The following is a 23,228-nucleotide window of genomic DNA, read 5'->3' as shown; positions in this document are numbered from 1 at the left end:
CAAAACCCAGACACTGAGGACAAGGAGAAGAAATGGGAATGAAGTAAATAAAAATGAAGTTGATGCTGATTCCAAAAACATCAATGTGACAGTGGCAGGTGCCAGCAGAACCCTGCAGTGAGCTCTCTGAGAGCACTTCTTGAGGGTCTTGCAGAGATATGTGTGCATCAAGCAGGAATAAGAAGCACTCACCTGAGCCCAGTGCAGCATATTCTGAACAGATGTTCCCGCAGGATTGTGTGACAAATAAACATCCAAGCGACTCTGCAAAGAGATTACTTCTCATCTAGAGGCTAATCATATCATCATACCACAAGTAAACATTTGAGAGAAATTTAAAAAGTTTCTTCTTTTCCTCTTTTCCCTTTCTTTCTTTTTTTTATTTTTATTTTTATTTTTATTTTTGAGATGGAGTCTCGCTCTGTCACCCAGGCTGGAGTGCAGGGGTGCGATCTCAGCTCACTGCAGGCTCCACCTCCTGGGTTCCATTCTCCTGCCTTAGCCTCCCGAGTAGCTAGGACTACAGGTGCGCACCACCACGCCTGGCTAATTTTGTGTTTGTACTTTTTGTAGAGACAGGGTTTCACTGTGTCAGCCAGGATGGTCTCGCTCTCCTGACCTTGTGATCCGCCTGCCTCAGCTTCCCAAAGTGCTGGGATTACAGGTGTGAGCCACCGCACCCGGCCTCTTTTCCCTTTCTTTAAGGAAAAAACATGTACCATATAATCTGAAGACATATTAACCAAAAAAGCCCATCTTTGAAGAACTTTTTCCTCCACCAGCTCTGTCCTGTCCTCAGCAGTGTCTTCAGAAAGCCTACAGAGGGCATCCCACTGGGCAAAGACAAAAGGAAATCTATCTTTTTCCAGACTCAACTCCCATAGGTTCAAGGGTATAGGAGATTAAAGGATAAAAACCCCAGTGATCTTCTCCTTCACCCCGTGTTAAGTCCCAAAGGACATTCAAAGAGAGCTGTTGGCCCTAAGACACTAAGAATAGATCTGAATGTTGACGTTCGTTTTCTGAATTTTAAAATGTGATAAATATTCTACAGGACTCTGAAATTTTGTGTAACAGAATTAATTCAGTCGGTATATTTAGATATCTTATGGATAAACAACCACAAACACACACAAGAACAAAAACAAAAACAAAACACACACAAAAACTCTTGATTCTCTCATATTTTCAATTGCACTATTTTTTAAATTAAAAGAGTTATTTTCCACCAAAGTAAGCATCAGAAACATCTTAGGGCTTTAAAAATATTTTAACCTACTTATAAGCTATCCAAATGTACTGAATAAAAATCAAAATCTCAAAGGTTGAGTTCTGGACATGTGTATTTTTTCAAAGTTCCACCAATATTACTTATGTACCCCTGGCTATGGTTCTTTGAAACAAATGTCCTTGAAGGTGCTGTAATATTCTGTAAGTTTTGCTTTTTGGCAGAAAGACAAAAGGTGATCTGACAAAAGGTGTCCATACGGACAACAAGGGCCAATGAATACTCAAGGGTGTTATTTTGTGATGTCTTTCTTTAGCAAACTCTTAGGCTATGCTGAGAGGGTGCTTTTAAAATACACTCTTTTGTGTTTGCTTCAAGGTCTTTTTACTCAGCTCTGCCTGCATGATATGCTCTCACCTACATATATCCTTGCATCTAAGTGATAGGAAGCATAGTTTCCATTGTACACTGAGAAAGTGAGAGAGGAACATAGAAAGGCAATGGCTAAGACATGTTTTGCATAAAAAGCCTTTTATAAATCTTGCCTGAAAGCAAGAAAAATTTTAATCAGTGCTTTCTACTGACTGGGAGAGTAGGCTCTGGGCAGAAGTTTGTGAGAGAGGTGGAGACCAACTTCAGCCTTATCCTACTTCTGGTTTCAAACACAACTCCTCTCTTTCCCTCCTCCCTTCCCCAACTCCTTGGGTCATCATGGAAAGGATCTCAGTTAAATTAGAAATTACTCGACAAGAACCCTGACACTGATCCCTCTCAGTACCCCTTGAACAATAAATTTGTAGCTGTTGTTGAAGAACCATGCCTCCTTTTATCCTTTTGGGTTAAGGAAGTAAGTTGTTCACAAAATAACTTTCCAAATCAACTGTGAAAGTGGAAAATTGGTAAACAAATAAAAATGCAAATGTCTGGACTCACCCCCTGAGATTCTACTTCAGTGGGTCTGACATAAGGCGTAGGCACAGCAAGATAAATATCAAAACCATAGCCTTTATCTAAGCGAAGGACGTTTCGGGTAAGAAGAGATGAGAATTGTTGGCAGAAAAGCTTTCTTCTCAAATCCTCCTATGAAAGCAAGTGGACTCTCAACCCTCATTGGAAGCCATGAATGTAGTAATTACATTCCAAATGCAAAAAGGAAACCTTGAATTGCAGTTGCCATACAATCCAGAATAACTTTCATCACCTCTGTGCAACAAAACAAATGTTTTCCCAGACCCAATTACTTACACCTACCATATTTAAGTTTTGCGGATCAAATCCACTCAGAGTAAATAGGAAGTTGCTGCAAATATGACGGAATAGCTTTCGATTGCATACTTTGGTGGCAATGAATTGGTCAAACAATGTATGAGGGTGGAACATTTTGTCACCAAACAACACCTACAAGATAATTTAAAACACCATCAAATCTTACAGGCGTGGATATCAAAAGTGGAGAAAGAGATAGTTCAAAGAAGGACTGCACAGTATTAGGTGACATCTGCTCAGTGTTGGTCCTTAGTGAAATCATGAGGCTTGTTATTAGCTTTGTAATCCTTCCAATGCACCTCTTAATGGCTTTTCCCAAAAATCTTTAATTGGGGTGGTTTTTAGAATGCCCCTTGAGAAACTAGTTCCCACAGGAAATTAGTAAGACTTTGGAGTGAGGCATACATGTGTTTCATTCTGGATTCAAACACGTTCTATACCTTAGGAGAGTTTTAAATTTCTGTTATTATGAATTTTCTCATCTATAAAATGGAAAAATTTTCTAATGGGTAGGGCTGTTGTGAAGTTAGTAGGTCATGTTTAAAAGACAATTAGTGCAGTTCCTAGCATCTAGCGCACATGCAAAGTATTATTTAATTAAAGTATAAATTAATGTAATTATTATTACTATCATAATTAGTGACTAATACAGACTTGAGCCATTCCTTCCAGAATCCTTCAATGAATTCTTTCTATGACAAAAGCTTAACCCACATAAATGAATCTTTACTAGTGGAATTTCAGGCAGTGTTGCAAGTGAGTTTCTTTGCTTCACAGCTACTAGTTTTATAATCTTGGCATAATAAACTAGATATAAAGGTAAAAAGACATTTTTTAGTTCTTAAAACTTTGGAAACACCTATTTACAGTAAAAATAAACACACATTTCTTCTAGAATTCTTTATTAACCAGAAATTACAACTAAAGAACAGTAATAACTAGCATTTATTCATTTAAGATCTAATTCACTTTAAGATCTTTACTCCGTATTTGGGAAAGCCAACTCCAGGTTTCAGAACAGAGAACCAAGAATCCATTATGGTAGATGTCACCTGTTTCTTAACAGCGTATTTTAATTGTTGATTATTTTATGAACTGGCTATTTTCTTTCACATGGATTTGTTTTGCCAAGCATGGATTGATAAGTAAAGCAAGTTATTGATAAATAAAACATAAATTTGTTTACCGGTTAAAGTCAGATCCTGCCTTTTACTTTAATTATTTATTTGTGTGACAATCTATTTAAATTGTCACACTTAAAAACATGAAGTAAATGTCAACATTATTTTAAAAGAGAAGCTCATTTTATGAGTGTATGCTGCTACTATTATTAAATTATTATGGGGACATTTACACTGGAAGAATTACAATTTGGCAAGTTTAATTATCTAGGGTATTATCTAAGTGTCCTAGTGATTGAGATAAAATGAAGAGTCTGGAATCAATCAGATAATATGTACAAGGCTTATTATTACTTTCCAGACCTAAAGAATTGAGAAGTATGGTTTGAACTAGTTTAACATATTGTTGTCCTTCCTTTCCCTTCCCTTTTTCTTCTTCCTCCTCTTCTTCCTCCTCCTCTTCCTTCTGTCTTCTCTCCCTCTCCCTCTCCCTCTCCCTCCTTCCCTTCTTTTTTCCCTGCCTCCATCCCTCTCTTCCTCTCTTGGACAGGAAGAGGAGTATGAAATCTTGGTACTTCTTTTATTCCATTAATATTCCATGGAATATCAAATATTCCATTAAATAAAGATTATATCTGACTATACAAGATAATCTCTGTTCTGAAACCTGGAGTTAGCTTTCCCAAATACGGAGTAAATTAGCAGGACATTCTCTGACTCCATTCTACCTCAATATCCTGTGACTCAGCAAAATTACTATGCATTTACTCAAAGGTGAATAATTTCTCCTTTACCCTAAGCTAAAAGAGAGGATATTAATGCAGGCCAGCCAGCAGTATAGCACCTATATACAGAGTAGCAAACATGCCAACTTGTAGATATAATTCCAAGTTGGCTCTGGAGGAGGCATATTTGTCACATAACAGCAGGGAGCCAGGCTCCTTCTAGTAGCTCTTTTGGTATGTGTGAGAATTAGAAAAGGCACCCCTCTTTCTGGCAACATGGCCCCATGCCAGGGCATATGGCTTGCCAAGCAGAACATGGGCTGGATTCAGTCCTCAACAACCCACTGAGCTGGTCACCCTTGTTCACTAACTTCTTCAGGTTGGCATTGAAAAAGTGGAAAAAGACTTTTTTTTCCACCTATAAAAAAGACTGTTGACCATGGGTTGCCTGGTCAGATCTGGGTTCAAATTCTCGCTCTGCCGTCCATTAGCTGGGTGACTGGGGACAGGCTGCTTAGGCTCTCTGAGCCTCAAGTTCTTCTTTTAAGAAATGGAGACAGTACTAACAATCTTTAATGTTGTAGAGACACGTCAAAAGCAAAGGATCAAAGCAATCTATAGGTCAGAAAGAAAGTAGAATGACAAGAACACAAACGCATAAATGTCCAGGGGCAAAATGGGAGGTGAGGAAGGGGGAATGGATGAATGAATTTCTCAACTTGACGAACTCTACTCATTCTATCAATGTGAAAATTGAGGCTTAGCATGGTTAAATAACTTGTCCAAGGTTACAATAGGCAGGAGGCAGGGGCAGAATGTGAACCCAGTTCTGTCTGACTTAAGTCTTTATGCTTTATACTCAATTCAGTTCAACTCTCATGAACTGAGTTGAATGTAATAGAAATGGAGCAATTGAAAGAAATGGCAGCATCAATGAAAAGGAAGTGCTAATCAGAGAGAGAAAAAAGGTTGTCTCAGTCCAGAAGCTCCCATAAAAAAGGAAGCCTTTCACCAAGCATGCCTGCGAGCATCTGGCTGATGGGAGAGGAGAGGAGAAAGAAAGCCTGTTCCTCAAAAAGTCAAAAATATACCTAAACGTTGTCTATCATTTCATTGTCATATCTTACAGATTATTTTTTGTTGCACAACTCTTGTTCCAATCCCCAATATCTATCAGCTGATGTGTTAACAATAACCCCATAATCATTCTTCTCATCTGTGCACAACTCTTGTCCAATCCCCAACATCTATCAGCTGATGTGTTAACAATAACTCCATAATGATTCTCCTAATCTTTCACCCTTCTTGATGTCCTTTACCCTCATCTGCTTACATTTGGTTCCCAGGGGAATCTTTCTAAAAAGGGGCATTATGCGTGTCATTCCTCTGTGCAAATATTTCCATGCTCCCCAATTACTTATATAATACATTCCAAATTCATTAATTTGGCACTCAAATCCCTTTATCATCTGCCTCTACATTTCCAACATGATTTCTCATACTCTCCTTCACAAATACTAATATAAATCTCCAGTAAAGTGAGTTATGTGTGGTTCTCCGTGGCCTGAGCTTCACCACTTCAATGTTGCTCATGTTTCTCTCTTGTTTCACAAAGCCTTTCTATACCACACTTTATAATGAAATCATATCCTTAAGCCCAAACTAAAATGCCATCTTATCCAAAAAGTATTTTGTGATTCCAACAGCTAGCAGTATTTTTCTTTTCTCTGAGTTTGCCTAGCAATGTTTTTACTCTGTCATTATAATACTGGAATTTCTACTAGGAATTAGTAGGTCATATGTGGCAGTTCTTCTATTGGTACTATAGTTCCTCTATTGGAGTTATAATTTAGAAAGGGCAATCATTCTAAAGTTACAGATTTGATCAAGCCACTTTTCTATTTAATATTCTTCAATGGCCTCCCTTCATTAACAGAACAAAGTCTAAACTCCTAGACATGACACTACTTCCTTCCATTGCCCCCTAATACCTCCTTAGTTGAATCCCATTCTACTCTCACATACACCCTATTTTTTACTCATACCAACAAGCTTAAAAGTTTCCTTGTAGACATAGCTGTTTCCTAATGCCAGGGCCTTGAAGTAGTAGCTCCTAGATATCTTTTGGCTGAATTAACTTGAATTGCACCACATCCTACACACGTCAGGGTATGCAGAAGTTTGAAGAGAGCTGTGCAAATGAAGAGGAATGGAAAGATCTCACCACCCCAAAATATCTCTTAATTGTGTGGGAATACTGAAATAATTAAGCAAAAAGTCTGACATTGTTTACTTAATAGTAGGAGCAGGCCAGAGTGAAATCTCAATGGTATAAGAGGCCCAAGTACCAACAGGCAATGTAAGCATGTTTTGTTGTTTTCAGGTGGTTTTTCTGCTACCTGTCTTTCTGGGATGTATAGATATGAACTTCAATCACCATAGGCTAATTTGCTTAGCTCTCAACAACAAGAATCTTCGGTAAATCTTCAGGCTTCTGTCAGAATTGTTTCACTTTCATCTGCTCTCATTGAAATCACTGAACCGTGCAATCACCACCATGGGAGTTATTACCATCAGAGAAGCCCATGTTAAAATACAAGAAGAAAACACACCAACCCATGCAATGCAATTTACCTGGACTAGATAAATGATCAGATTAGTTAGCTGTCAACTAGAGGAGATTAGGAGGCCTAGAGTTTTGCCTGGGTTTTGGGAATTGTCAAAATGACAGCCTGTAAAGTGTCAGGAGATGAAACAAGGTTGGGCATTTAGTGATGGAGGACGGTACATTCTATAAAACTAATGATAACAAAAACAATTGTTAACATTTATTAAAGGTTTACAATATGCAATACATTGTTTTAGAGGATATGCTGTATTAATTTACTTAGTCCTCAGGGTAGCCCTATGAGTAAGAACTATTATTATCCCCACATTACAGATGAAGAGAACTTAAGGTCTTGACCAAATTTACCCAGCCTGCAAATCATAGAAATAACATTCAAACACACACCATCTGATTCCATGCTGTGAACTCAACCACCACTGCCCCTAAAAAATTAGGGATCACTAGAAAAATTCAATCTACTAAATTCAACAAACCAATCAATCAAATAAGTTCTCTCTATCTGTGGTTGAGGAATGGCGCAGCAGACACGTTTCTAGACATAGATGAAGAAAGTAGGGCAGATTAGCAACAGGGGGAGTTCCCTGAACTCTGCTAATAAGATTGCATACATCATCAGTGAACTTACATGGATATCTTGAATACCTATTATTTTCTCAGAAGTTTGTAAAATGTCATTGGTCTTCTGTTGAAATCAATGGAAATAGAGCTACTTTTAGTTATTTCAGATTAAAACTTGGGAAGTCACATACCTTAACTACTTGCCTGGAAAGGGTTGTTAGTTTTTTCATAGGACTTTGGGTGTATTTAACTGTGACAACTGGAGCCAGTGCAAAAAATATCTTAATCTTTTTAGCCAGTTCTGGGTTTGTAGAAAATGCTATAAAAGCTGAAATGGAAGAAGACAGTATAGTTCATAGTTTTCAGATAATTATTTGTTCATTTTAAGTTGTAGTAAATGTAGCCATATTAAAAACAAAACAAAAAACAACATAGAATTATAGCCATTTGTAGAGAAGAATTTCTCAATTTCTCAAGGGTGGAATTGGATAATTCAGAATAAAGTGTTTCCTGTCCCTGGGGAGTGCAAGGAGGGAGGGTTCCAACATCTACTGTGGGGCATGTCTAGGTAAACTCCAAAGCCCATTCCAGCTTGACCATAGTCGTGGTATCAGACAAAATTACAGGAAGCTGTAATTTTGGCTTCCTATTTACTAGCTATGTGACCTCCCCTGTGTGAGTCTTGGTTTTCTCAGTCTGTAAATGTGGATGGTAAAATCTTTATAGGATTTATACATTTATAAAAGTAAAATGTATGTAAGTTACATGTGTTTACCTTTATAACCTTTGTGTCTATAATCTTTATTAAATATATGAAATGTAAGATGTTACTTGGGAATATCACCATTAGAACGGATTCCTCACTTCAACCATTTGTGTAGCATGGATGATAGTGGTTTTAGATGTTTGCGTCTCAGTCCAATGAGAGAATGTATGTAAGATGTGTGATACAGTACAAGTACAAGTATGTGAAGACCTACTTTACACCAGAATTCTGATTTTAAGAATTAAGATATAGAAAACAGACTGGTGGAAATCCTGTTGATATTGTTGAGGCCTGTAGCCAAAGTGAGAACAGTAAGGGGACAAATGGGCCTCACAACACTGCCAACATAGCCCTGCCACATCTGGCCTACTCCAATGCCTCCCTGGCAACTAAAAGTCATACTGATTGTAGCATATAATCGCTGAGTTTTGTAATCTCTGCTTTCTTTCTAGTGTCCCTCACTAGACTGTGAGATCTTCAAGGAAAGAATGAATACCATATTTATCTCTGCTTCCTCAGCATATAACAGTGTCTGACAAATGTTTGTTGGGGGCACAAATGAATAATTCTTCCTCTTTCAGGCTTATGTATCAACCTCCAAATTTAGTATTGAGGGAAAATTCCCTATTGTCATTCTTATTTTATTTACACTACGGAAATTAGCCAGAGGAAATGGTTTCCCAGTTCAAGCCCCAAGCACAGAGGGAAGAAATACTGACCCCGTTCCATGAATATGGAAGAAGAGCCCCTGACATTCTCTGATCACATCTGCCCCGAACACACCTATGGTGGTGCCTTGTGAGTGGCCCACGTAGTAGAGTCGCTTCTGTCCAGTTTTCTCTATGATAAAATTGATTGTGGCTGGAAGGTCATATTTAGCCATCTCATCCAAACTATCAAAAAGAAGGAATAACAAATTAGAAAAGTCATCTCATTGTTAGGCCTAGAACATTTAAACACGTTCAGTGAAGACATAAATACTTTGATTTTTATTAAATATAAGACTAGTGTCGATATATGATATTAGGCATCTATGCAACTTTTAAGGGTGTCAACTTGATTGCAAGTCAACATTTTTAAGAAACTGAAATCAGAAAAATTTGATTTGTCGAGGCCTACTGATGCTTTTCTTGCAAGGCTAGTCATATTCACTTAATTCTATAACAGATTTACCAAGCTCCTCTGAAAAGAGCAATTACCTGGAATGCTTATCTAAAGGAGAGAATAATAAAGCAAACAGATTTGCAGACCTCAGCCCAGACTGACTGAATCAGAATTTCCTGGGAAGAGACCCAGTAATCTGCATATTTAACAATGACCTCAGTTACTTCTGATCCTGTGTATAGTTTAAGAAATACTTACCTAGGGAATTTTCTAGTCATTTGCAAGGGTGCAATGGACTATGGCATAGAATTAGGAAATGCCAATGGTTTCCAGAAAGAAGGCAGGCAACGAGGCCAAGGAACATAGGATTTTCATGACCTCCAAGGCATGGTTCTTAGCTCCCATGCCAGTGCATCAGTTTGCTCCTGTGACCGGGTAGGCGTGGCTTCTGAAGTAGACAGCACCCTCAGGCGCTGCTGCTGGCAGCACTGTTGCTTAGCTATTCTGTAATCAGGCTTTCTTCTTACTTCCCCCAGAACATACACACACACACTCACTCACACGCAGACACCAGGACGGAGGCAGGAGTTCTAAAACAGCCATGCAATAATAATGACAGTTCTTTAGAGCCTGTGAAGAAAGTTTGGGTAGAGAAAGAAAGGTTTGTTTCCTTCTAGTGGATTCCGTTGGGTGCATTTGGACACAAAACAGGAAAAAAATCACTAGGTGTTCATACATATGCATGAGGAAAGTACACACTTTATTCATTAATAGGTTGCTCTTTACCTGAAGGCCCAGTATTCTGGTGATTTCGGTGACAATTTAAGGTGTTTTCTGGACCAAGTGTTTCCTCGGCTGTTCCCCAACCACACGTCATAACCACTATCTGCCAGAAGGAAAGCCAAACTGTTGTTGGGCAGGTTGCAAATCCAGTTACTGGCAGATGCAATTAAGCCATGCTGCAAATACACAGCAGGCTTTGGAGCTGCAAAACACAGGCAACAAGAATTTCATATTTGAACTTTCTCAGTGTGTACAAGAAAAATCTCATTCCTGAATTTCTGTAGTATAAAAGAAAGGTTAAGAGATAAAATTTGATGCCAGGCAAACCTGGGATCTAGTCCCTTCTGAGCTACTTACTTGGGTAAGTTATTTAAGTTCTCTGTCTTGTTTTCTCATTTGTAAGGGATTATATACAATGTATTGTATTATGTAAGTGTGGAAGTTAGTTTGCCCTAGTTCAAAATCCCTTAGATACACATGAACTCCTTTGTGCCTCAGTTAACCTATCTGTATAATGGGAAATAATAATAAATGCTATCTCCTAGGGTATTTATAAGAATTCGATGAGAACTAAAACATGTAAAAGGCTGTCTGGTTGCCAGGCGTGGTGGCTCACGCCTATAATCTCAGCACTTTGGGAAGCTGAGGCGGGCAGATCACGAGGTCAGGAGATCGAGGCCATCCTGGCTAACACAGTGAAACCCCATCTCTACTAAAAAATACAAAAAAACTAGCCGGGCATGGTGGCGGGCGTTGTAGTCCCAGCTACTCCGGAGGCTGAGGCAGGAAAATGGCGTGAACTCGGGAGGCGGAGCTTGCAGTGAGCCGAGATCGCCACACTGCACTCCAGCCTGGGCGACAGAGCAAGACTCCGTCTCAAAACAAAACAAAACAAAACAAAAAAAAGCTGTCTGGCACAGTAAATATATATTAGCTCTATTACTGTTACTTATATTAATAGCATTATATTTTTCAAGACTCATCTGATTAAAAACTTAAATTTTTTTCAAAATAATAAAAACAATAATTAAAATGCCATTTGTTGACTGCTCATTGGATGTCAAGCACTATGCTAAGTTTTATAGGCACTGCTTCATTTCATTTGAATTGTTAGAAAGCAAAAAACAAGGTTGTAAGTAGAAATTTACAGTTTAAAATTGCTAATATGATACAAAAATCCTATTCCCAATGTAAAATAGGAACATTTCAACTAAAAAAGAGAAAGGAAAAAGAAAGAAGTGAGAAAGTGTGGAAAAAGAAGAGAGGGAAGAAGTGACTAGGCTTTTCCTGTGCTTTATAAGTGGTTTGTGATGCTGTGTTGGTATCTCAGGACTCTACCTCAGGTCACTTTTGGAACTAGAGTGGCTTCCTGAGAGTGAGTAAGTTGTACTCTCAGAGAGCCTTCAGCCATCGGGACCAAGGAACTAAGAGTCTATGTCCATTTTTCCACCTTTTGGAATAGAGGGAAAGAAGAGGTGTTACTAACTCTGCCAAAGTTAAGTACCATTAAATAGTCAAGTACCATCAGGCCTCTTTGATCTGAATCTGAGACAAATCACAGGGATCTCAGATTAGAAAGAGAGTTTCTCATTGTACATCTTTTTGTCTCATGAATTTTGGCAGCTACGTGATAGAAATGACAAGAGAAAAGTTTGGAGAGACTTAAAAGTTATCTTGAGTATTTACAAAGTTATTTGTAATTATGGAGTTATTTTGGGAAATAATTGGCTCTGTAAAGCCAGCAACACCATTATATCTTCTTCTCTTTTTAGAAATCTAGAGTTTTTCTTTAAATAAATAGTCTTTCTGATATTGAGAAGTTTTGTTATTCGACATGTCAAAGTATAAAATGAACTAAGAAGAGAGAGAAGAAAGCAAGAGCAAGAGCAAATAGTTTCTGGGAAATGAATTGCTCTTCCCCCGCCACCCCCCCCCCCCCCCGCTACAGATTGCATTGCATTGCGGGGAGCTAGAATTGGCTCTTTAATGAAGTTTAAGCACAGAACTGATAGGAACTAATAGGGTCTTTTTTGCAGAGATTCCTGAGGATACCTGAGGCTCTATTTTAGAAAAAAAAAAAAAATAGAATTGTTTTTTCAGTTGGAGGCAAGGGCAAGAGGTGTACCCTAGGCAGCAAACTATCCCTGTAGGGTGGGCTGAGAGCTAGGGCTGAGCATCAGATGGGTCTCCAGTTGCCCATGCTCCCCTGCACAGCTGCCTCCCCAGCAGGATGTGGGACAGCCACAGGAAGGGTAAACTAAGAAGTGCTGCCGTGGACATTCACTTGGGCAGGACATCAGAGGACTCGGATACCAGCTTCCCATTGCAGGGGTCAATCTTCTCCACAACTATGGCCCTGCAGGAGCTGGTGCGGCTGAAAGAGCCGGAGTCCCCGCCACAGTCAAAGCTGGACTGGAAGGAGTCCAGGCCATAGCTGAGGGCAGAGCTTGTGAGGCCGAGCCCAGCCCACCTGGGTAGCCACTGCTGGTCCTCCTATGCATACACCTGCTCTGCGTCCCAGACTCCAGCGGGCTCTCCTCGCCCTCCAGCAGCTTCCTGTAGGTGGCGCTCTCGATGCCCAAGGCCAGCTTGACATTCATCAGCTCCAGGTTCCGGTGAAGCTACGGCGCCCTCTCCTGTTTGGTCCGCTATAGGGCGGCCTCCAGCTCTGCAGGCTCAGCGTTGAGTCCTTAATGGCGGACTCCCCACGCTGCTCTGACTTCTCTGGCCTTTGAGGCCTTCAGTCTCATCCTGGAGCCGGCTGATGTTTCGGTTCACCTGGAAGATCCTCTTCCTGCGACACAGCTCATTCTCAGCCTTCCCAGCCAAGGCCTGCAACGCCTCATACTCGACCTGGTGGTGCATGCTCTCGGCCTTGGCCCAGCTGTGGCTGGCGATCTCCTGGTACTGGGCGGAGACCTCGAGATGATGCCATCCATGTCCAGGACTCGGCTATTGTCCAGGGATAGGACCAGAGATGTGGCCGAGATCTGGGACTGCAGCTCACAGATCTTCTCTTCTCCTGGGGCAGCCCTTTTAGGCGAGACTACTTATTCTACGTTGTTCATGTAAGCTTTAACCACATCCTTCTTGATGAGGAAAATTCGTTCTCCATCTCTATATGCTTGTTGATCTCATCCTGGTACTTACTCTTGAAGTCCTCCACCAGCACCTGCATGTTGTCAAGCTCCACCTCCACCTTCAGCTTCTGGTCCCATGTGTCCAGCTGCCGCAGAAAGTTGTTGGTGCAGCTCTCCATATTGTCCACGTTCTCCCAGCTGTCTTCTGCTGCTGCAGGCTCCACATGGTCTCCAGCATCTTGTTCTGCTGCTCCAGGAACCACACTTTGTCAATGAAGGAGGCAAACTTGTTCAGGTTCTTGATCTGCTTCTTCTCCTGGGTGTTCACAGCATGGATGTTGGGATCCACCTCCACCTTTAGGGAGCTCAGCAGACTCTGGGTCACAGTGAAAATTGTGATGCCTCCCATATCACCAGCCCCAGCATAGACCTCACCCAGACCCATGCTGGTGCCCAGGCCACCCAGAAAGCTGCTACCTACCTGGAAGAAGCTTGAGGATCTGATACAAGCACTGGGTATGCTCCTGTACCAACAGCTGCTGAAGGCGGAGTTCTGGGTCACCCTGATGGACATGGTGGAGGCTGAAGTGAAGGCAGGTAGGCTAAACTAGATGGTGATTTGACAAGCTGAGATGCTGTGGCTAGGTGGGAGCTAATAGGGTAATATTTACTTTAAACCATGAAATCACACAGACTTGGGTCCAGAACTGACTACAAATAGTTTAATACCAGTGAGAAGACATTGTAGTAGTTGAAGACATTATATCCAAACCTGGATTTGAATGATTATTGAAGCTGAAAGTTGTCAGATTAGAGAGAAATTTAGAAGGCAAAATTGATAGATGGCGATGATAGGTTGCATGTAGAAGGTGAGGGAGAGTTGGTATCAAGAATAACCCCTAGATTTCTGATTTTCAAAACGGGACAGAGGTATCACTAGGGTAAGAACACGATGTGTTTTTGTGTTTGCTTGGTAGGAAGACAAAGTCATGAAGAAAAGGAGTGACCAGATAAACAGTGTATATAAAAGTGACTTAAAACTTCAAAGTTACACAAATTAAACAGAGAGGTGGGGGGTGATAATTTTTCTCCTTTAATGGAAAGGACTGCTAAGAATTTCAGAACAAAAACTGCTTGACTTCTCCCAGGACATCTAAGTACCTCTGCTTTAAGTATTTTTCCTTTCATAACAAAATAAATAATACCTGTCCTCCCTGGGCATCCTCTTCCATGTGGAATCCTATAAATTCCAAGGATATAACCATCTTTTGTTGTAACATCATACTCTTCATAAGGATAACCCCAGTAAGAAATAATCTGGCTCTAAAAAGAGGAAAGGAAATATATATAAATTAAATTAAATATATATAAATTAAATATATCTCTTAATTTTTACACATGAATTACAACATAGTACTTTATTTGTCTGCTTGTTTGTTTGTTTGAGACGGGTCTCACTGTGTTCCCTGGGCTGGAGTGCAGTGGTGTGGTCTTGGCTCACTGCAGCCTTCGCCTCCTCGGCTCAAGCTATCCTCCCACCTCAGTCTTCCAAGTAGCTGGAACTACAGGCACCTGCCCCAATGCCCAGCTACATTTTTTGTATGTTTTTGTAGAGATGGGGTTTCACCATGTTGCCCAGGCTGGTCTTAAACTCCTCAGCTCAAGGCATTCGTTCCCCTGCCTTAGCCTCCCAAAGTGCTAGGATTATAGGTGTGAGCCTTCCTGCTTGGCCACAATGTAGTACTTTAAATTGCACCTACTGTTTATCACTCTATGTGCCGTGATGGCATGTAATATTCCTATGAGGATAATTTAAGAGTGATTTCTAGGAGTTACATTAAGAGGCATAGGTAAGTCTGGGTGGGGTGACCCTACATTCTTGTTTGCTCAGGACACTCTGGTTTTGCCTGGTGGCCTGGTATTATTAAAGCACCCTAGTTTGCTTTGATGAAAATTATATGGTCATCTAATGAGGGAAACCACAGGGAATTGTGGAGTACCCTGTGGCTAACAACAAGTGATCTATTACCAAACAGACTTGAAAGAAGAGGGGAGGAAGCAGTTACTGGAAGCCCGAAGGAGAAAGTTAAGCTGAGATAACCAAATTGAGGAAGACAGCTTGTCTAAGTTGACTTCACAGGGAGGAAGCCAGGGCAATAAAAAATCAAACCTTACTGGCCTATTTCTTTCCATCTCCTGCTCACCATTTCCATTGGCTGAATTGAACTGAAAACCAAAAGTCAAGGGAGCTTGTTGACCTGTCCTTACAGTTCAGCCTCTTGGGCAGAGAGAAAGGTGTTAAAGAACAGAGAGTGAGCCTAGAGGGGTCAGAAAAGATACCCCACCTGCAGATATACAAAGAAGAGGTGAATTAGTGATTACTGGTATCTTCTGCGTAGAGGTTTACATTCCTTGTCTCATTAACCTTATAAGAGGCCTTTGAGATGGAATTGTACCATTTACAGTTGAGAAAACTTATGTTCAGGTAGATTAACAATTTATCCAAGATTATATACCAGGAAGAGATAAAAAGATTAATGCTAAAGTAAGTTTAACTCCAAAGCTTATGCCTTAATCAAAGGATTATGCATTTTCCCAAGTCAGACACAGAGATGCATGTATAAATTGTGGGCTACACAGAGCAGTGGTGAAGAGCCCAGGCTCTGGAGACAGACTGTGACATTGTGAGGATTATATGTAATATGTGTAGAACAATGCCTAACATAAATGCTTTATAGATGATTGTTCTTATCATTATAGAAGGATTAAAAGCTAAAAATCCCTCATGCTAGAGAGAGAAAAATTATGTGAGTTCAACAGTGTGGTAGGAGATCAAGGGTACTTGCTGGATACTTTGGAGAGAGGAACAAGAAGAGATACTGATGAAAAAAAACTTTGGCAGTTTCGTTCTTTTTATGGTTCTAATACAACTTGCGTATGGTACAGGACAGCAATTGTGCGCCGTTTATATAGGAGAATGGAGTATATTATCTGAATGAATTCTGTAGTAGATATTTGTCATTTGGCCTTTTTTTCTTTGCCTAACACTATTCCATTCCACTTCTGATATGAATTCCTGAATGTTAAAATACTTTGGTAATAAACAACAGAAACCAACACTGGCTTATGAAACCAAAAAAGCGTGTTGGGATAGCTCACAAAATCAAAGAAACTGCTCTATCAAAAACCTCGGGGAAAACTCAAAGATACTCTATAGAGATCATCTGTATTGAGTCATGAAACTTCTCTTTAGGAAGCCACCACTGGATGGTAGTTCAAACCACCAGGAGATGGACTATTACTGCCCCAACTTGGGTCAGATCTTTTAATTCTTGGATTACTTAGCCATATCAAGAAACAGGAGAGGAAGCACAGACTTAGTCACTGGAGGAATTGCTGAAAACTAAGAAGGCACACCAGTTGTATCTAAAATGCTGAAATATGAATAATTCCTTATTTTAGCATTTTTTCTTAATAAATGACTTACAATATTCATATTAGCTTCAGGGTTTGCCTTGTTTCCTTTCTTGTCATAACCATACATAGATCCAAGAAGAAGCATCCAGCATGCTGCTGCTAAAAGCTGCCACATTTGGGATCTGCCTAGGAAAGGAAATTTAATATATTTGTCATCAAAGATAAATTCTACGAAGTGAAATTTGGTGTAATCTTTTTATAACACTGCTATGAGAGAGAGCAGAAACATACTTCTAGGCTGTGCTTTAACCAGTAGAATACTGAATTATACAACATTCATTCCATGAAAAATCTAAAATGACTTTTTAGTAAGAAAAGAAAAGAAAGGCACAAGGAAAGAAGAAAAGAGGGAATGAATGGAAAGGAACAGAGAAACCAATCAACCAAGTTTCCAGTAGATAACTGGACAAAAGAGGGAATAGATAATGTGTAGAAAAGAAATATAATGGCCAATAAATTAATCAAAGCACATTTGGTATCTCTAGTTATTAGATTGGTTGGTACTTTTTTCTGATGGTAGAGTTAATCACTGGCAAAACCTTTATGAAAAAAATTTGTTAACATGTCTTGTAAATTTAAAAGTATTCATAACCTTCACTCAGTAATTTTGTTTTCAGGAATCTATCTAAAAGAAAAATGACGTGTATATAAACACTGGGTATAAAATTATTTCTTATTATATATCTTAAGACAGTAAAATTTCCCGAAGTAAGAGACTGGTGACCTAAATTATGGGTGAGAAAAAATGGAATTATTCAGTCATCAAATATTATGCTTATGTGTGATATGTGAAAATTCCTACTACATAATACATAGGGAAAAACAGACTTCAAATTGTGCATATATTTTGAGTTCAATGATGACACAAACCATAATAGAAAAAAAAGCCTAAACATCAAATTTTAATTATAGTTATATCTAGATGGTGAATATTTGGATGATTATTTTCTCATTTTTAAAGTGTTTTTCACACTTTCTAAATTTTCTATATCCAGTATTACTTTATCATAGGAAAAACATTATTATTTAAACTTTTTTAAAAATTGTGAACATTGTGGAGAGAAAAAGATTATGAGTATTTCTCATTTGTCTTTGAAACTACTTAAGTTTAAAGCAAAGAACAACTTTGCAAAAACAACCAAGGGGAACATTTTTCAGGAGGGCTTCCTTTTACAGTTACTTATAAAATACAGATCTTCAAATTATGTTAGAAAATACACGCTCCCTGCTAATCTGTTTTGTTATTGTATAGTAATATAATATATTGACATATAAATTAATACAGATTAATATAGCTTGATTCTGGTGCAACTCTATGGCAGCAATAATAATATCACCTTCAGAAGCAATAATTATTACTGCTGTCATAACTGCTCTTATAACTATATATTGAGCACCTATTATGTACCAAATAATGTGCCGGACATATATGATTTTATTTTATTCTCAAAATAATTCTAAAGGGTAGGAAATATTGGGCTGGGCATGATGGCTCATGCCTGTAATCCCAGCACTTTGGAAGGCTGAGACGGGCTGATCACTTCAGTCCAGGAGTACGAGACCAGCCTGGGCAACACGTAAAACCCTGTTTCTAAAAAAAGTACAAAAAATTAGCCAGCCATGGTGGCATGCACCTGTAGTCCCAGCTACTTATGGGGCTGAGGTGAGAGGATCACCTGGGCCCAGGAATTTGAGACTCCAGTGAGCTGTGATAGCACCACCACTGAATGCCAGCCTCGGTGACAGAGTGAAACCCTGTCAAAAAAAAAAAAAAAAAGAAGAAAAAAAATTTAAAAAAGGATAGGAAATATTGTCCTCATTTTATTTAAAATAAAACTGGGTCTTACAAAGTCAAGTAATTTGCCCAACATCAAACAGATGGTCATGGAGGCAGAATCTGAACTCAGGTTGCCTGACTCTAGGAAATGCACATGAAGACTGTGCTCTTAACCACTCCGTCCATTCAGACTAGTTTTACAGGGGCCCTCTGGCTTCTGTGTGTCTAATTAGTGTTTTTCTAAGTATGGCCCATAGACCACAGGCATCATAATCACCATGAAAAACACTGAAGACTCTTAGACATCACACTGAAAACTCTTAGACCTCACCACCGCCTAGCTGAAGGAGAATCTATTGGGGGTGCTTGGCCCAGGAATCTGCATTTTAAACCATCATTACAAGTGGTTCATATGCATTCTAAAGTTTAAAAAACAGCCAGACTGGTTGGATTCTTTCAGAAGATAAACTATTTCATTCTTGTTTCTGTTTATCTGAGACCTAGCATGCAGGTTTTTATAAATGCCAATAAAATGGATGGATGAAGGAGTACATGAATATGTTATTTAATCTTTTTTTTCCTGAGACGGAGTTTTGCTCTTGTTGCCCAGGCTGGAGTATAATGGCGCAACCCCGGCTCACTGCAACATCCGTCTTCTGGGTTCAAGGGATTCTCTTGCCCCAGCCCCCGGAATAGCTGGGATTACAGGCGTGTGCCGCCACACCTAATTTTTTGTAGTTTTAGTAGAGACACGGTTTCACCATTTTGGTCAGGCTGGTCTCGAACTCCTGACTCCTGCTGATCCACCCACCTTGGCCTCCCAAAGTGCTGGGATTACAGGAGTGAGCCACCGCACCTGGCCATGTTATTTAATCTTAATGACTATGCCAAATTGACTCACTATTTTAAATTACATATTGCTTCACTGGTTTGATTTTATTCCACTTCATCATTCCTCACTGAGAGTAACCTTCGAATGTTGATCAGGTCCTTACCTCAGGATTATATTTTATGGCAAAGTAGTAGGGAAATGTGTAAAAATTGATCTTCTCTCTCAAGGCTTTGACAGTTAACATGGTCTCATTTCTGCTGAGTGGCTGGCGTTTTGAGGCCTCTGAATCACTATCACCAGTAAGTAAACCTGGGGCCCTTGTGTTGGAGCAGATCCAGCTCTCTTCTGAAATGGCTAATCCTGTGGGTGTTGTAATGTTGCAGGGGAAGAGGGCCGTGAGCTAGCACAATGTGCTGCTTATAGGAAGAGCTGGGAGCCAGCCCCAAGGGATGGCACAAGGATATACTAGCCATGACAGATTGCCTTTTGTAACCATGACATACAGCCCATCAGCTGCCTTTGTTTTGTTCCCCTGTGTTATATGGATCTGGATATAGAAGGATGACACACCGCAGCAAGAGAAGTCTGTACGTGTTCCATTTAGGAAGGAGTGTCAAGTCCAATCTAAACAGCCTGTCTTCCAGCACCTCTTACAAGGGATGTTCTTACCTGCTTTGCCTATCCAAGCTTTATAGCATTAACTATAATTGTTGGGTAAGGGTGCTTGATTCAGGAACCTCTCTTAATAATACTCTGAGTTTTTTTATTTCTTTGACCTGTTTCTGTGACAGCTCCCTGATGAATATTGCCTTCTCATGTGTCCCACATCGACATTCTGCTGGTTCATATATCCTTATATTCTATATAATATCATGTATCCTTATATCCTGTTTCATATATCCTTATATGCTAATGCATATAAGGATATTAGACTAAGAAATATAAAGGTATTAGACTAAGAAATATAAGGATATTAGACTAAGGATATGCTAATGCATGTAAGGATTTTAGACTAAGAAAAAAGCAGACATGATAAATTCCAGGGGATTCTCAGTTTTTAAAGATGTGACCCTTGGTTGCAAGTACTCAGATTAAATCACAATAGATTATATTTATTTTATATTTTATTACAGATATAATCTATAATAGATTTTATTGATTTATCACTGTAAATCAGCTTTTCACATTGCCATCCTACAAAACATGACTCCCATAAAATGCTATTTGTATAAAGAGGCCATGGGCAAATATATGTTCAACTATATATGTATGTGTACATATTATATATATGACTTCCTTGGAGACTTATAGACTGTGTGTGTGTGTGTGTGTGTGTGTGTGCATAAAACTTGCTTGGATATTCAGGCTACACACACACACACACGTATCTGGATACACTTATATAAATGCTATAAACATCACTTATTTGGAGAGCCTTAGTTTATAATTAAGGTTCACTATAGCCCTGCAGTCAAGACTCTATTTAACTTTATTTAACCTACTTTTCTGCAGTCTTTTTTTAAAATTTTATTTTGGATTCAGGGGTAGATGTGCAGGTTTGTTATATATGTAAACTTGTGTCATGGAGGTTGGTTGCACAGATTATTTCGTTGCCCAGGTACTAAACCTAGTACCAAATAGTTACTTTTTCTGATCCTCTTCCTCCTCCTACCCTCCACCCTCAAGTAGGCCCCAGTGTCTGTCGTTCCCCTCTTTGTGTCCATGAATTATTAAATGCTGATTTAATATTTCTTTCTCTATTTACCATACCAAAAAAATCTATATAATGAAGGAAAGGCTAAAACAAGTGGGCAAAAATTGGAAACGTCTCTTTCAAAAGTTTCTTCAGGCAGATGCTCTACATGACAGTGGAGACAGCTGCTACCTTTACTCAAATTTGGTTGGAATTTGGTTGGAAAAAGGTACATTACTTGCAAGACCCTCTTCCCATGCTCAAAAATCTCCCTTTCTCCAATAGTTGCTTTTTGTCCGCTCCCTGCCCCCAACCCCTCTAGCTACGGCAGTCAGTAGGAAATATGAGACTTTCAAGAGAATATTGCCTTGATGCATGTTTGATTTTATATTGGGTTTACATATTGTATATCAAATGCATGTGGATTATATGTAGGCAGCTCTCATAAGGAATGCATTTTGCACTGACAAATACATTGATGGTGAAATCAAGGATAGCAATTTCTCAGCAAAAGAATATCAGAAGTAATAGAGACCTTAATTCCATTTTTCTTATTGCCCCGTAATAGGAACTATCAGGCTCATCAAGCAAACACTTAATAACAACTTATGGCAATGCTTGGAGAGCATTCTTAACCAGTCCCCACCCTAATTCTTCACTGTATTCGTAAATGGAGGTGAGAATTGGCCAAAGTGTGCAGGTACAAAGACCCCACAGAAAACTCTAAGCTCTAAGTTTGGAAAACTCTTAAGTTTAAAAAATGCAAAGGGGTCAGTTTCTACAGATGAATTTCAGTTTGATCAATGGTAAAATAAAGCTAATGATGAATCCCTGAATGCTTTGTGGAGAATTCTGAGTTAAAATTCTAACTCTGTCCTTCAGAAGATATGGCAGCCATGAGAATGCAGCTGTCAGAGCTTCAACTGCAGGGAGCAAAACTGGCTATGAGCCACAGCTCCTGTGTCTCAACTCCATCACTAGCTTCCCAGTGAAGCCGCACATTGTAGACACTTCCTAACTATTGGCTATTACTGTTTTTATTATTAGTTGTGTGATTGCTAGGCAATTAAACTTCTCTGAAACTTAATTTTCTTATCTGTATGGTGAGGATAATAACACCTACGTGTAGGGTTGGCTTAAGATGATAAAGATGTGATAAATAAGATGATAAATAATGTCTATAAAACATCTAACAATGCTTGACTCTCAGTAAATGGTAGCTCTTGTTATAGCATGTCTTCTACTTCTGTGATTATTTCAGATGTATGTCTTGGTTCTTCAACTAGTTCATAAGCTTCTTAAGGACAAGAACCACATATTATACTTTATATTATAAATACAAATACTTCGTATTTATAACTTTTTAAATCTTCTGTGTCTCTAGTTTTGCTCATACTGAATATGGCACAATTATTTCAATTGACTTATGAAAAATAACAACATATTTTGTACCAACACTTCTCAAATAGAATAAGAGCAGCCAAGAATTTCTGTTTACTTATTAATTCTATTAATAATATTCATTTTTCACTGTATAGAGTACTTTACCTATTTAATCTATAATTTATATACCATGGACTGAGCATCTATATGCTTAATCATTATAATCATTATTTTTCCATTGCTAGCAAACGTAAATGTCAATTTAGAATTTGAACAATATCTGTTTTACTCAATTTCTTTTCACTGGGTCTTACTCCCCCTTATGAAGATAGTTTGGGAACAGTGTAACTCATTGGAAGATTACAAGAGAGGAACAATTTTGTCTTAACAAATTTGAGTATAAAATTCTTATGAGTGACAAAGTAAAAAATAGGATAGGGCCCAGAAAAATGAAAATAGAAAATTTCTTGTATATGCAGGTTACCTGGTAAACAAATAAAAGACACAAAACAAAGCCGATGTCAACATGCACAATAAAATGTAAGCAAAATGTGTGACATTCTCACAGCCCAAGGAAGACATGACAAATGGGATAAAAATTTATATATATAATATATAATTTTCTAAAGTATATATATAAAATTTTCATCCTATATTATACTTGGCTTCCTTCTATATATATAGATCTATATATATAAAATTTCCTAAATAATATGTATGTATATATATATAGAAGGAAGCCAAGTATAATATTAGTGAAAGACATGAAACCATATCTTGCCTGTCATCAGTTATGGCATACATTT

The 23,228-nt window shown here is 38.8% G+C and overlaps 1 protein-coding gene across 2 annotated transcripts in view; it reads right to left on the bottom strand.

The window, feature by feature from the left end:
- LIPK (lipase family member K) overlaps nucleotides 1-23,228 on the bottom strand; it is a 47,784-nt gene that overhangs the window by 12,626 nt on the left and 11,930 nt on the right. Inside the window, exons 2-8 of one of the 2 annotated variants that reach the window (XM_003810508.5) lie at nucleotides 16,748-16,863; nucleotides 14,466-14,583; nucleotides 10,184-10,382; nucleotides 9,077-9,186; nucleotides 7,719-7,855; nucleotides 2,480-2,626; nucleotides 193-264 (exon numbers count right to left, since the gene is read on the bottom strand). In XM_003810508.5, the coding sequence (XP_003810556.1) occupies nucleotides 193-264; nucleotides 2,480-2,626; nucleotides 7,719-7,855; nucleotides 9,077-9,186; nucleotides 10,184-10,382; nucleotides 14,466-14,583; nucleotides 16,748-16,852 (888 nt within the window). In that variant the 5' untranslated portion in view covers nucleotides 16,853-16,863. Of the gene's footprint in view, nucleotides 1-192; nucleotides 265-2,479; nucleotides 2,627-7,718; nucleotides 7,856-9,076; nucleotides 9,187-10,183; nucleotides 10,383-14,465; nucleotides 14,584-16,747; nucleotides 16,864-23,228 lie in introns of those variants that run through there. The other variant, XM_034931062.2, reaches the window with a different exon arrangement.

Source organism: Pan paniscus, chromosome 8 (genome assembly GCF_029289425.2).
Source record: "Pan paniscus chromosome 8, NHGRI_mPanPan1-v2.0_pri, whole genome shotgun sequence".
In the NCBI taxonomy this organism is placed as follows: domain Eukaryota; kingdom Metazoa; phylum Chordata; class Mammalia; order Primates; family Hominidae; genus Pan; species Pan paniscus.
Note: the sequence above shows the minus strand (reverse complement) of the source record. Positions and strands in the feature narration are given on the sequence as shown.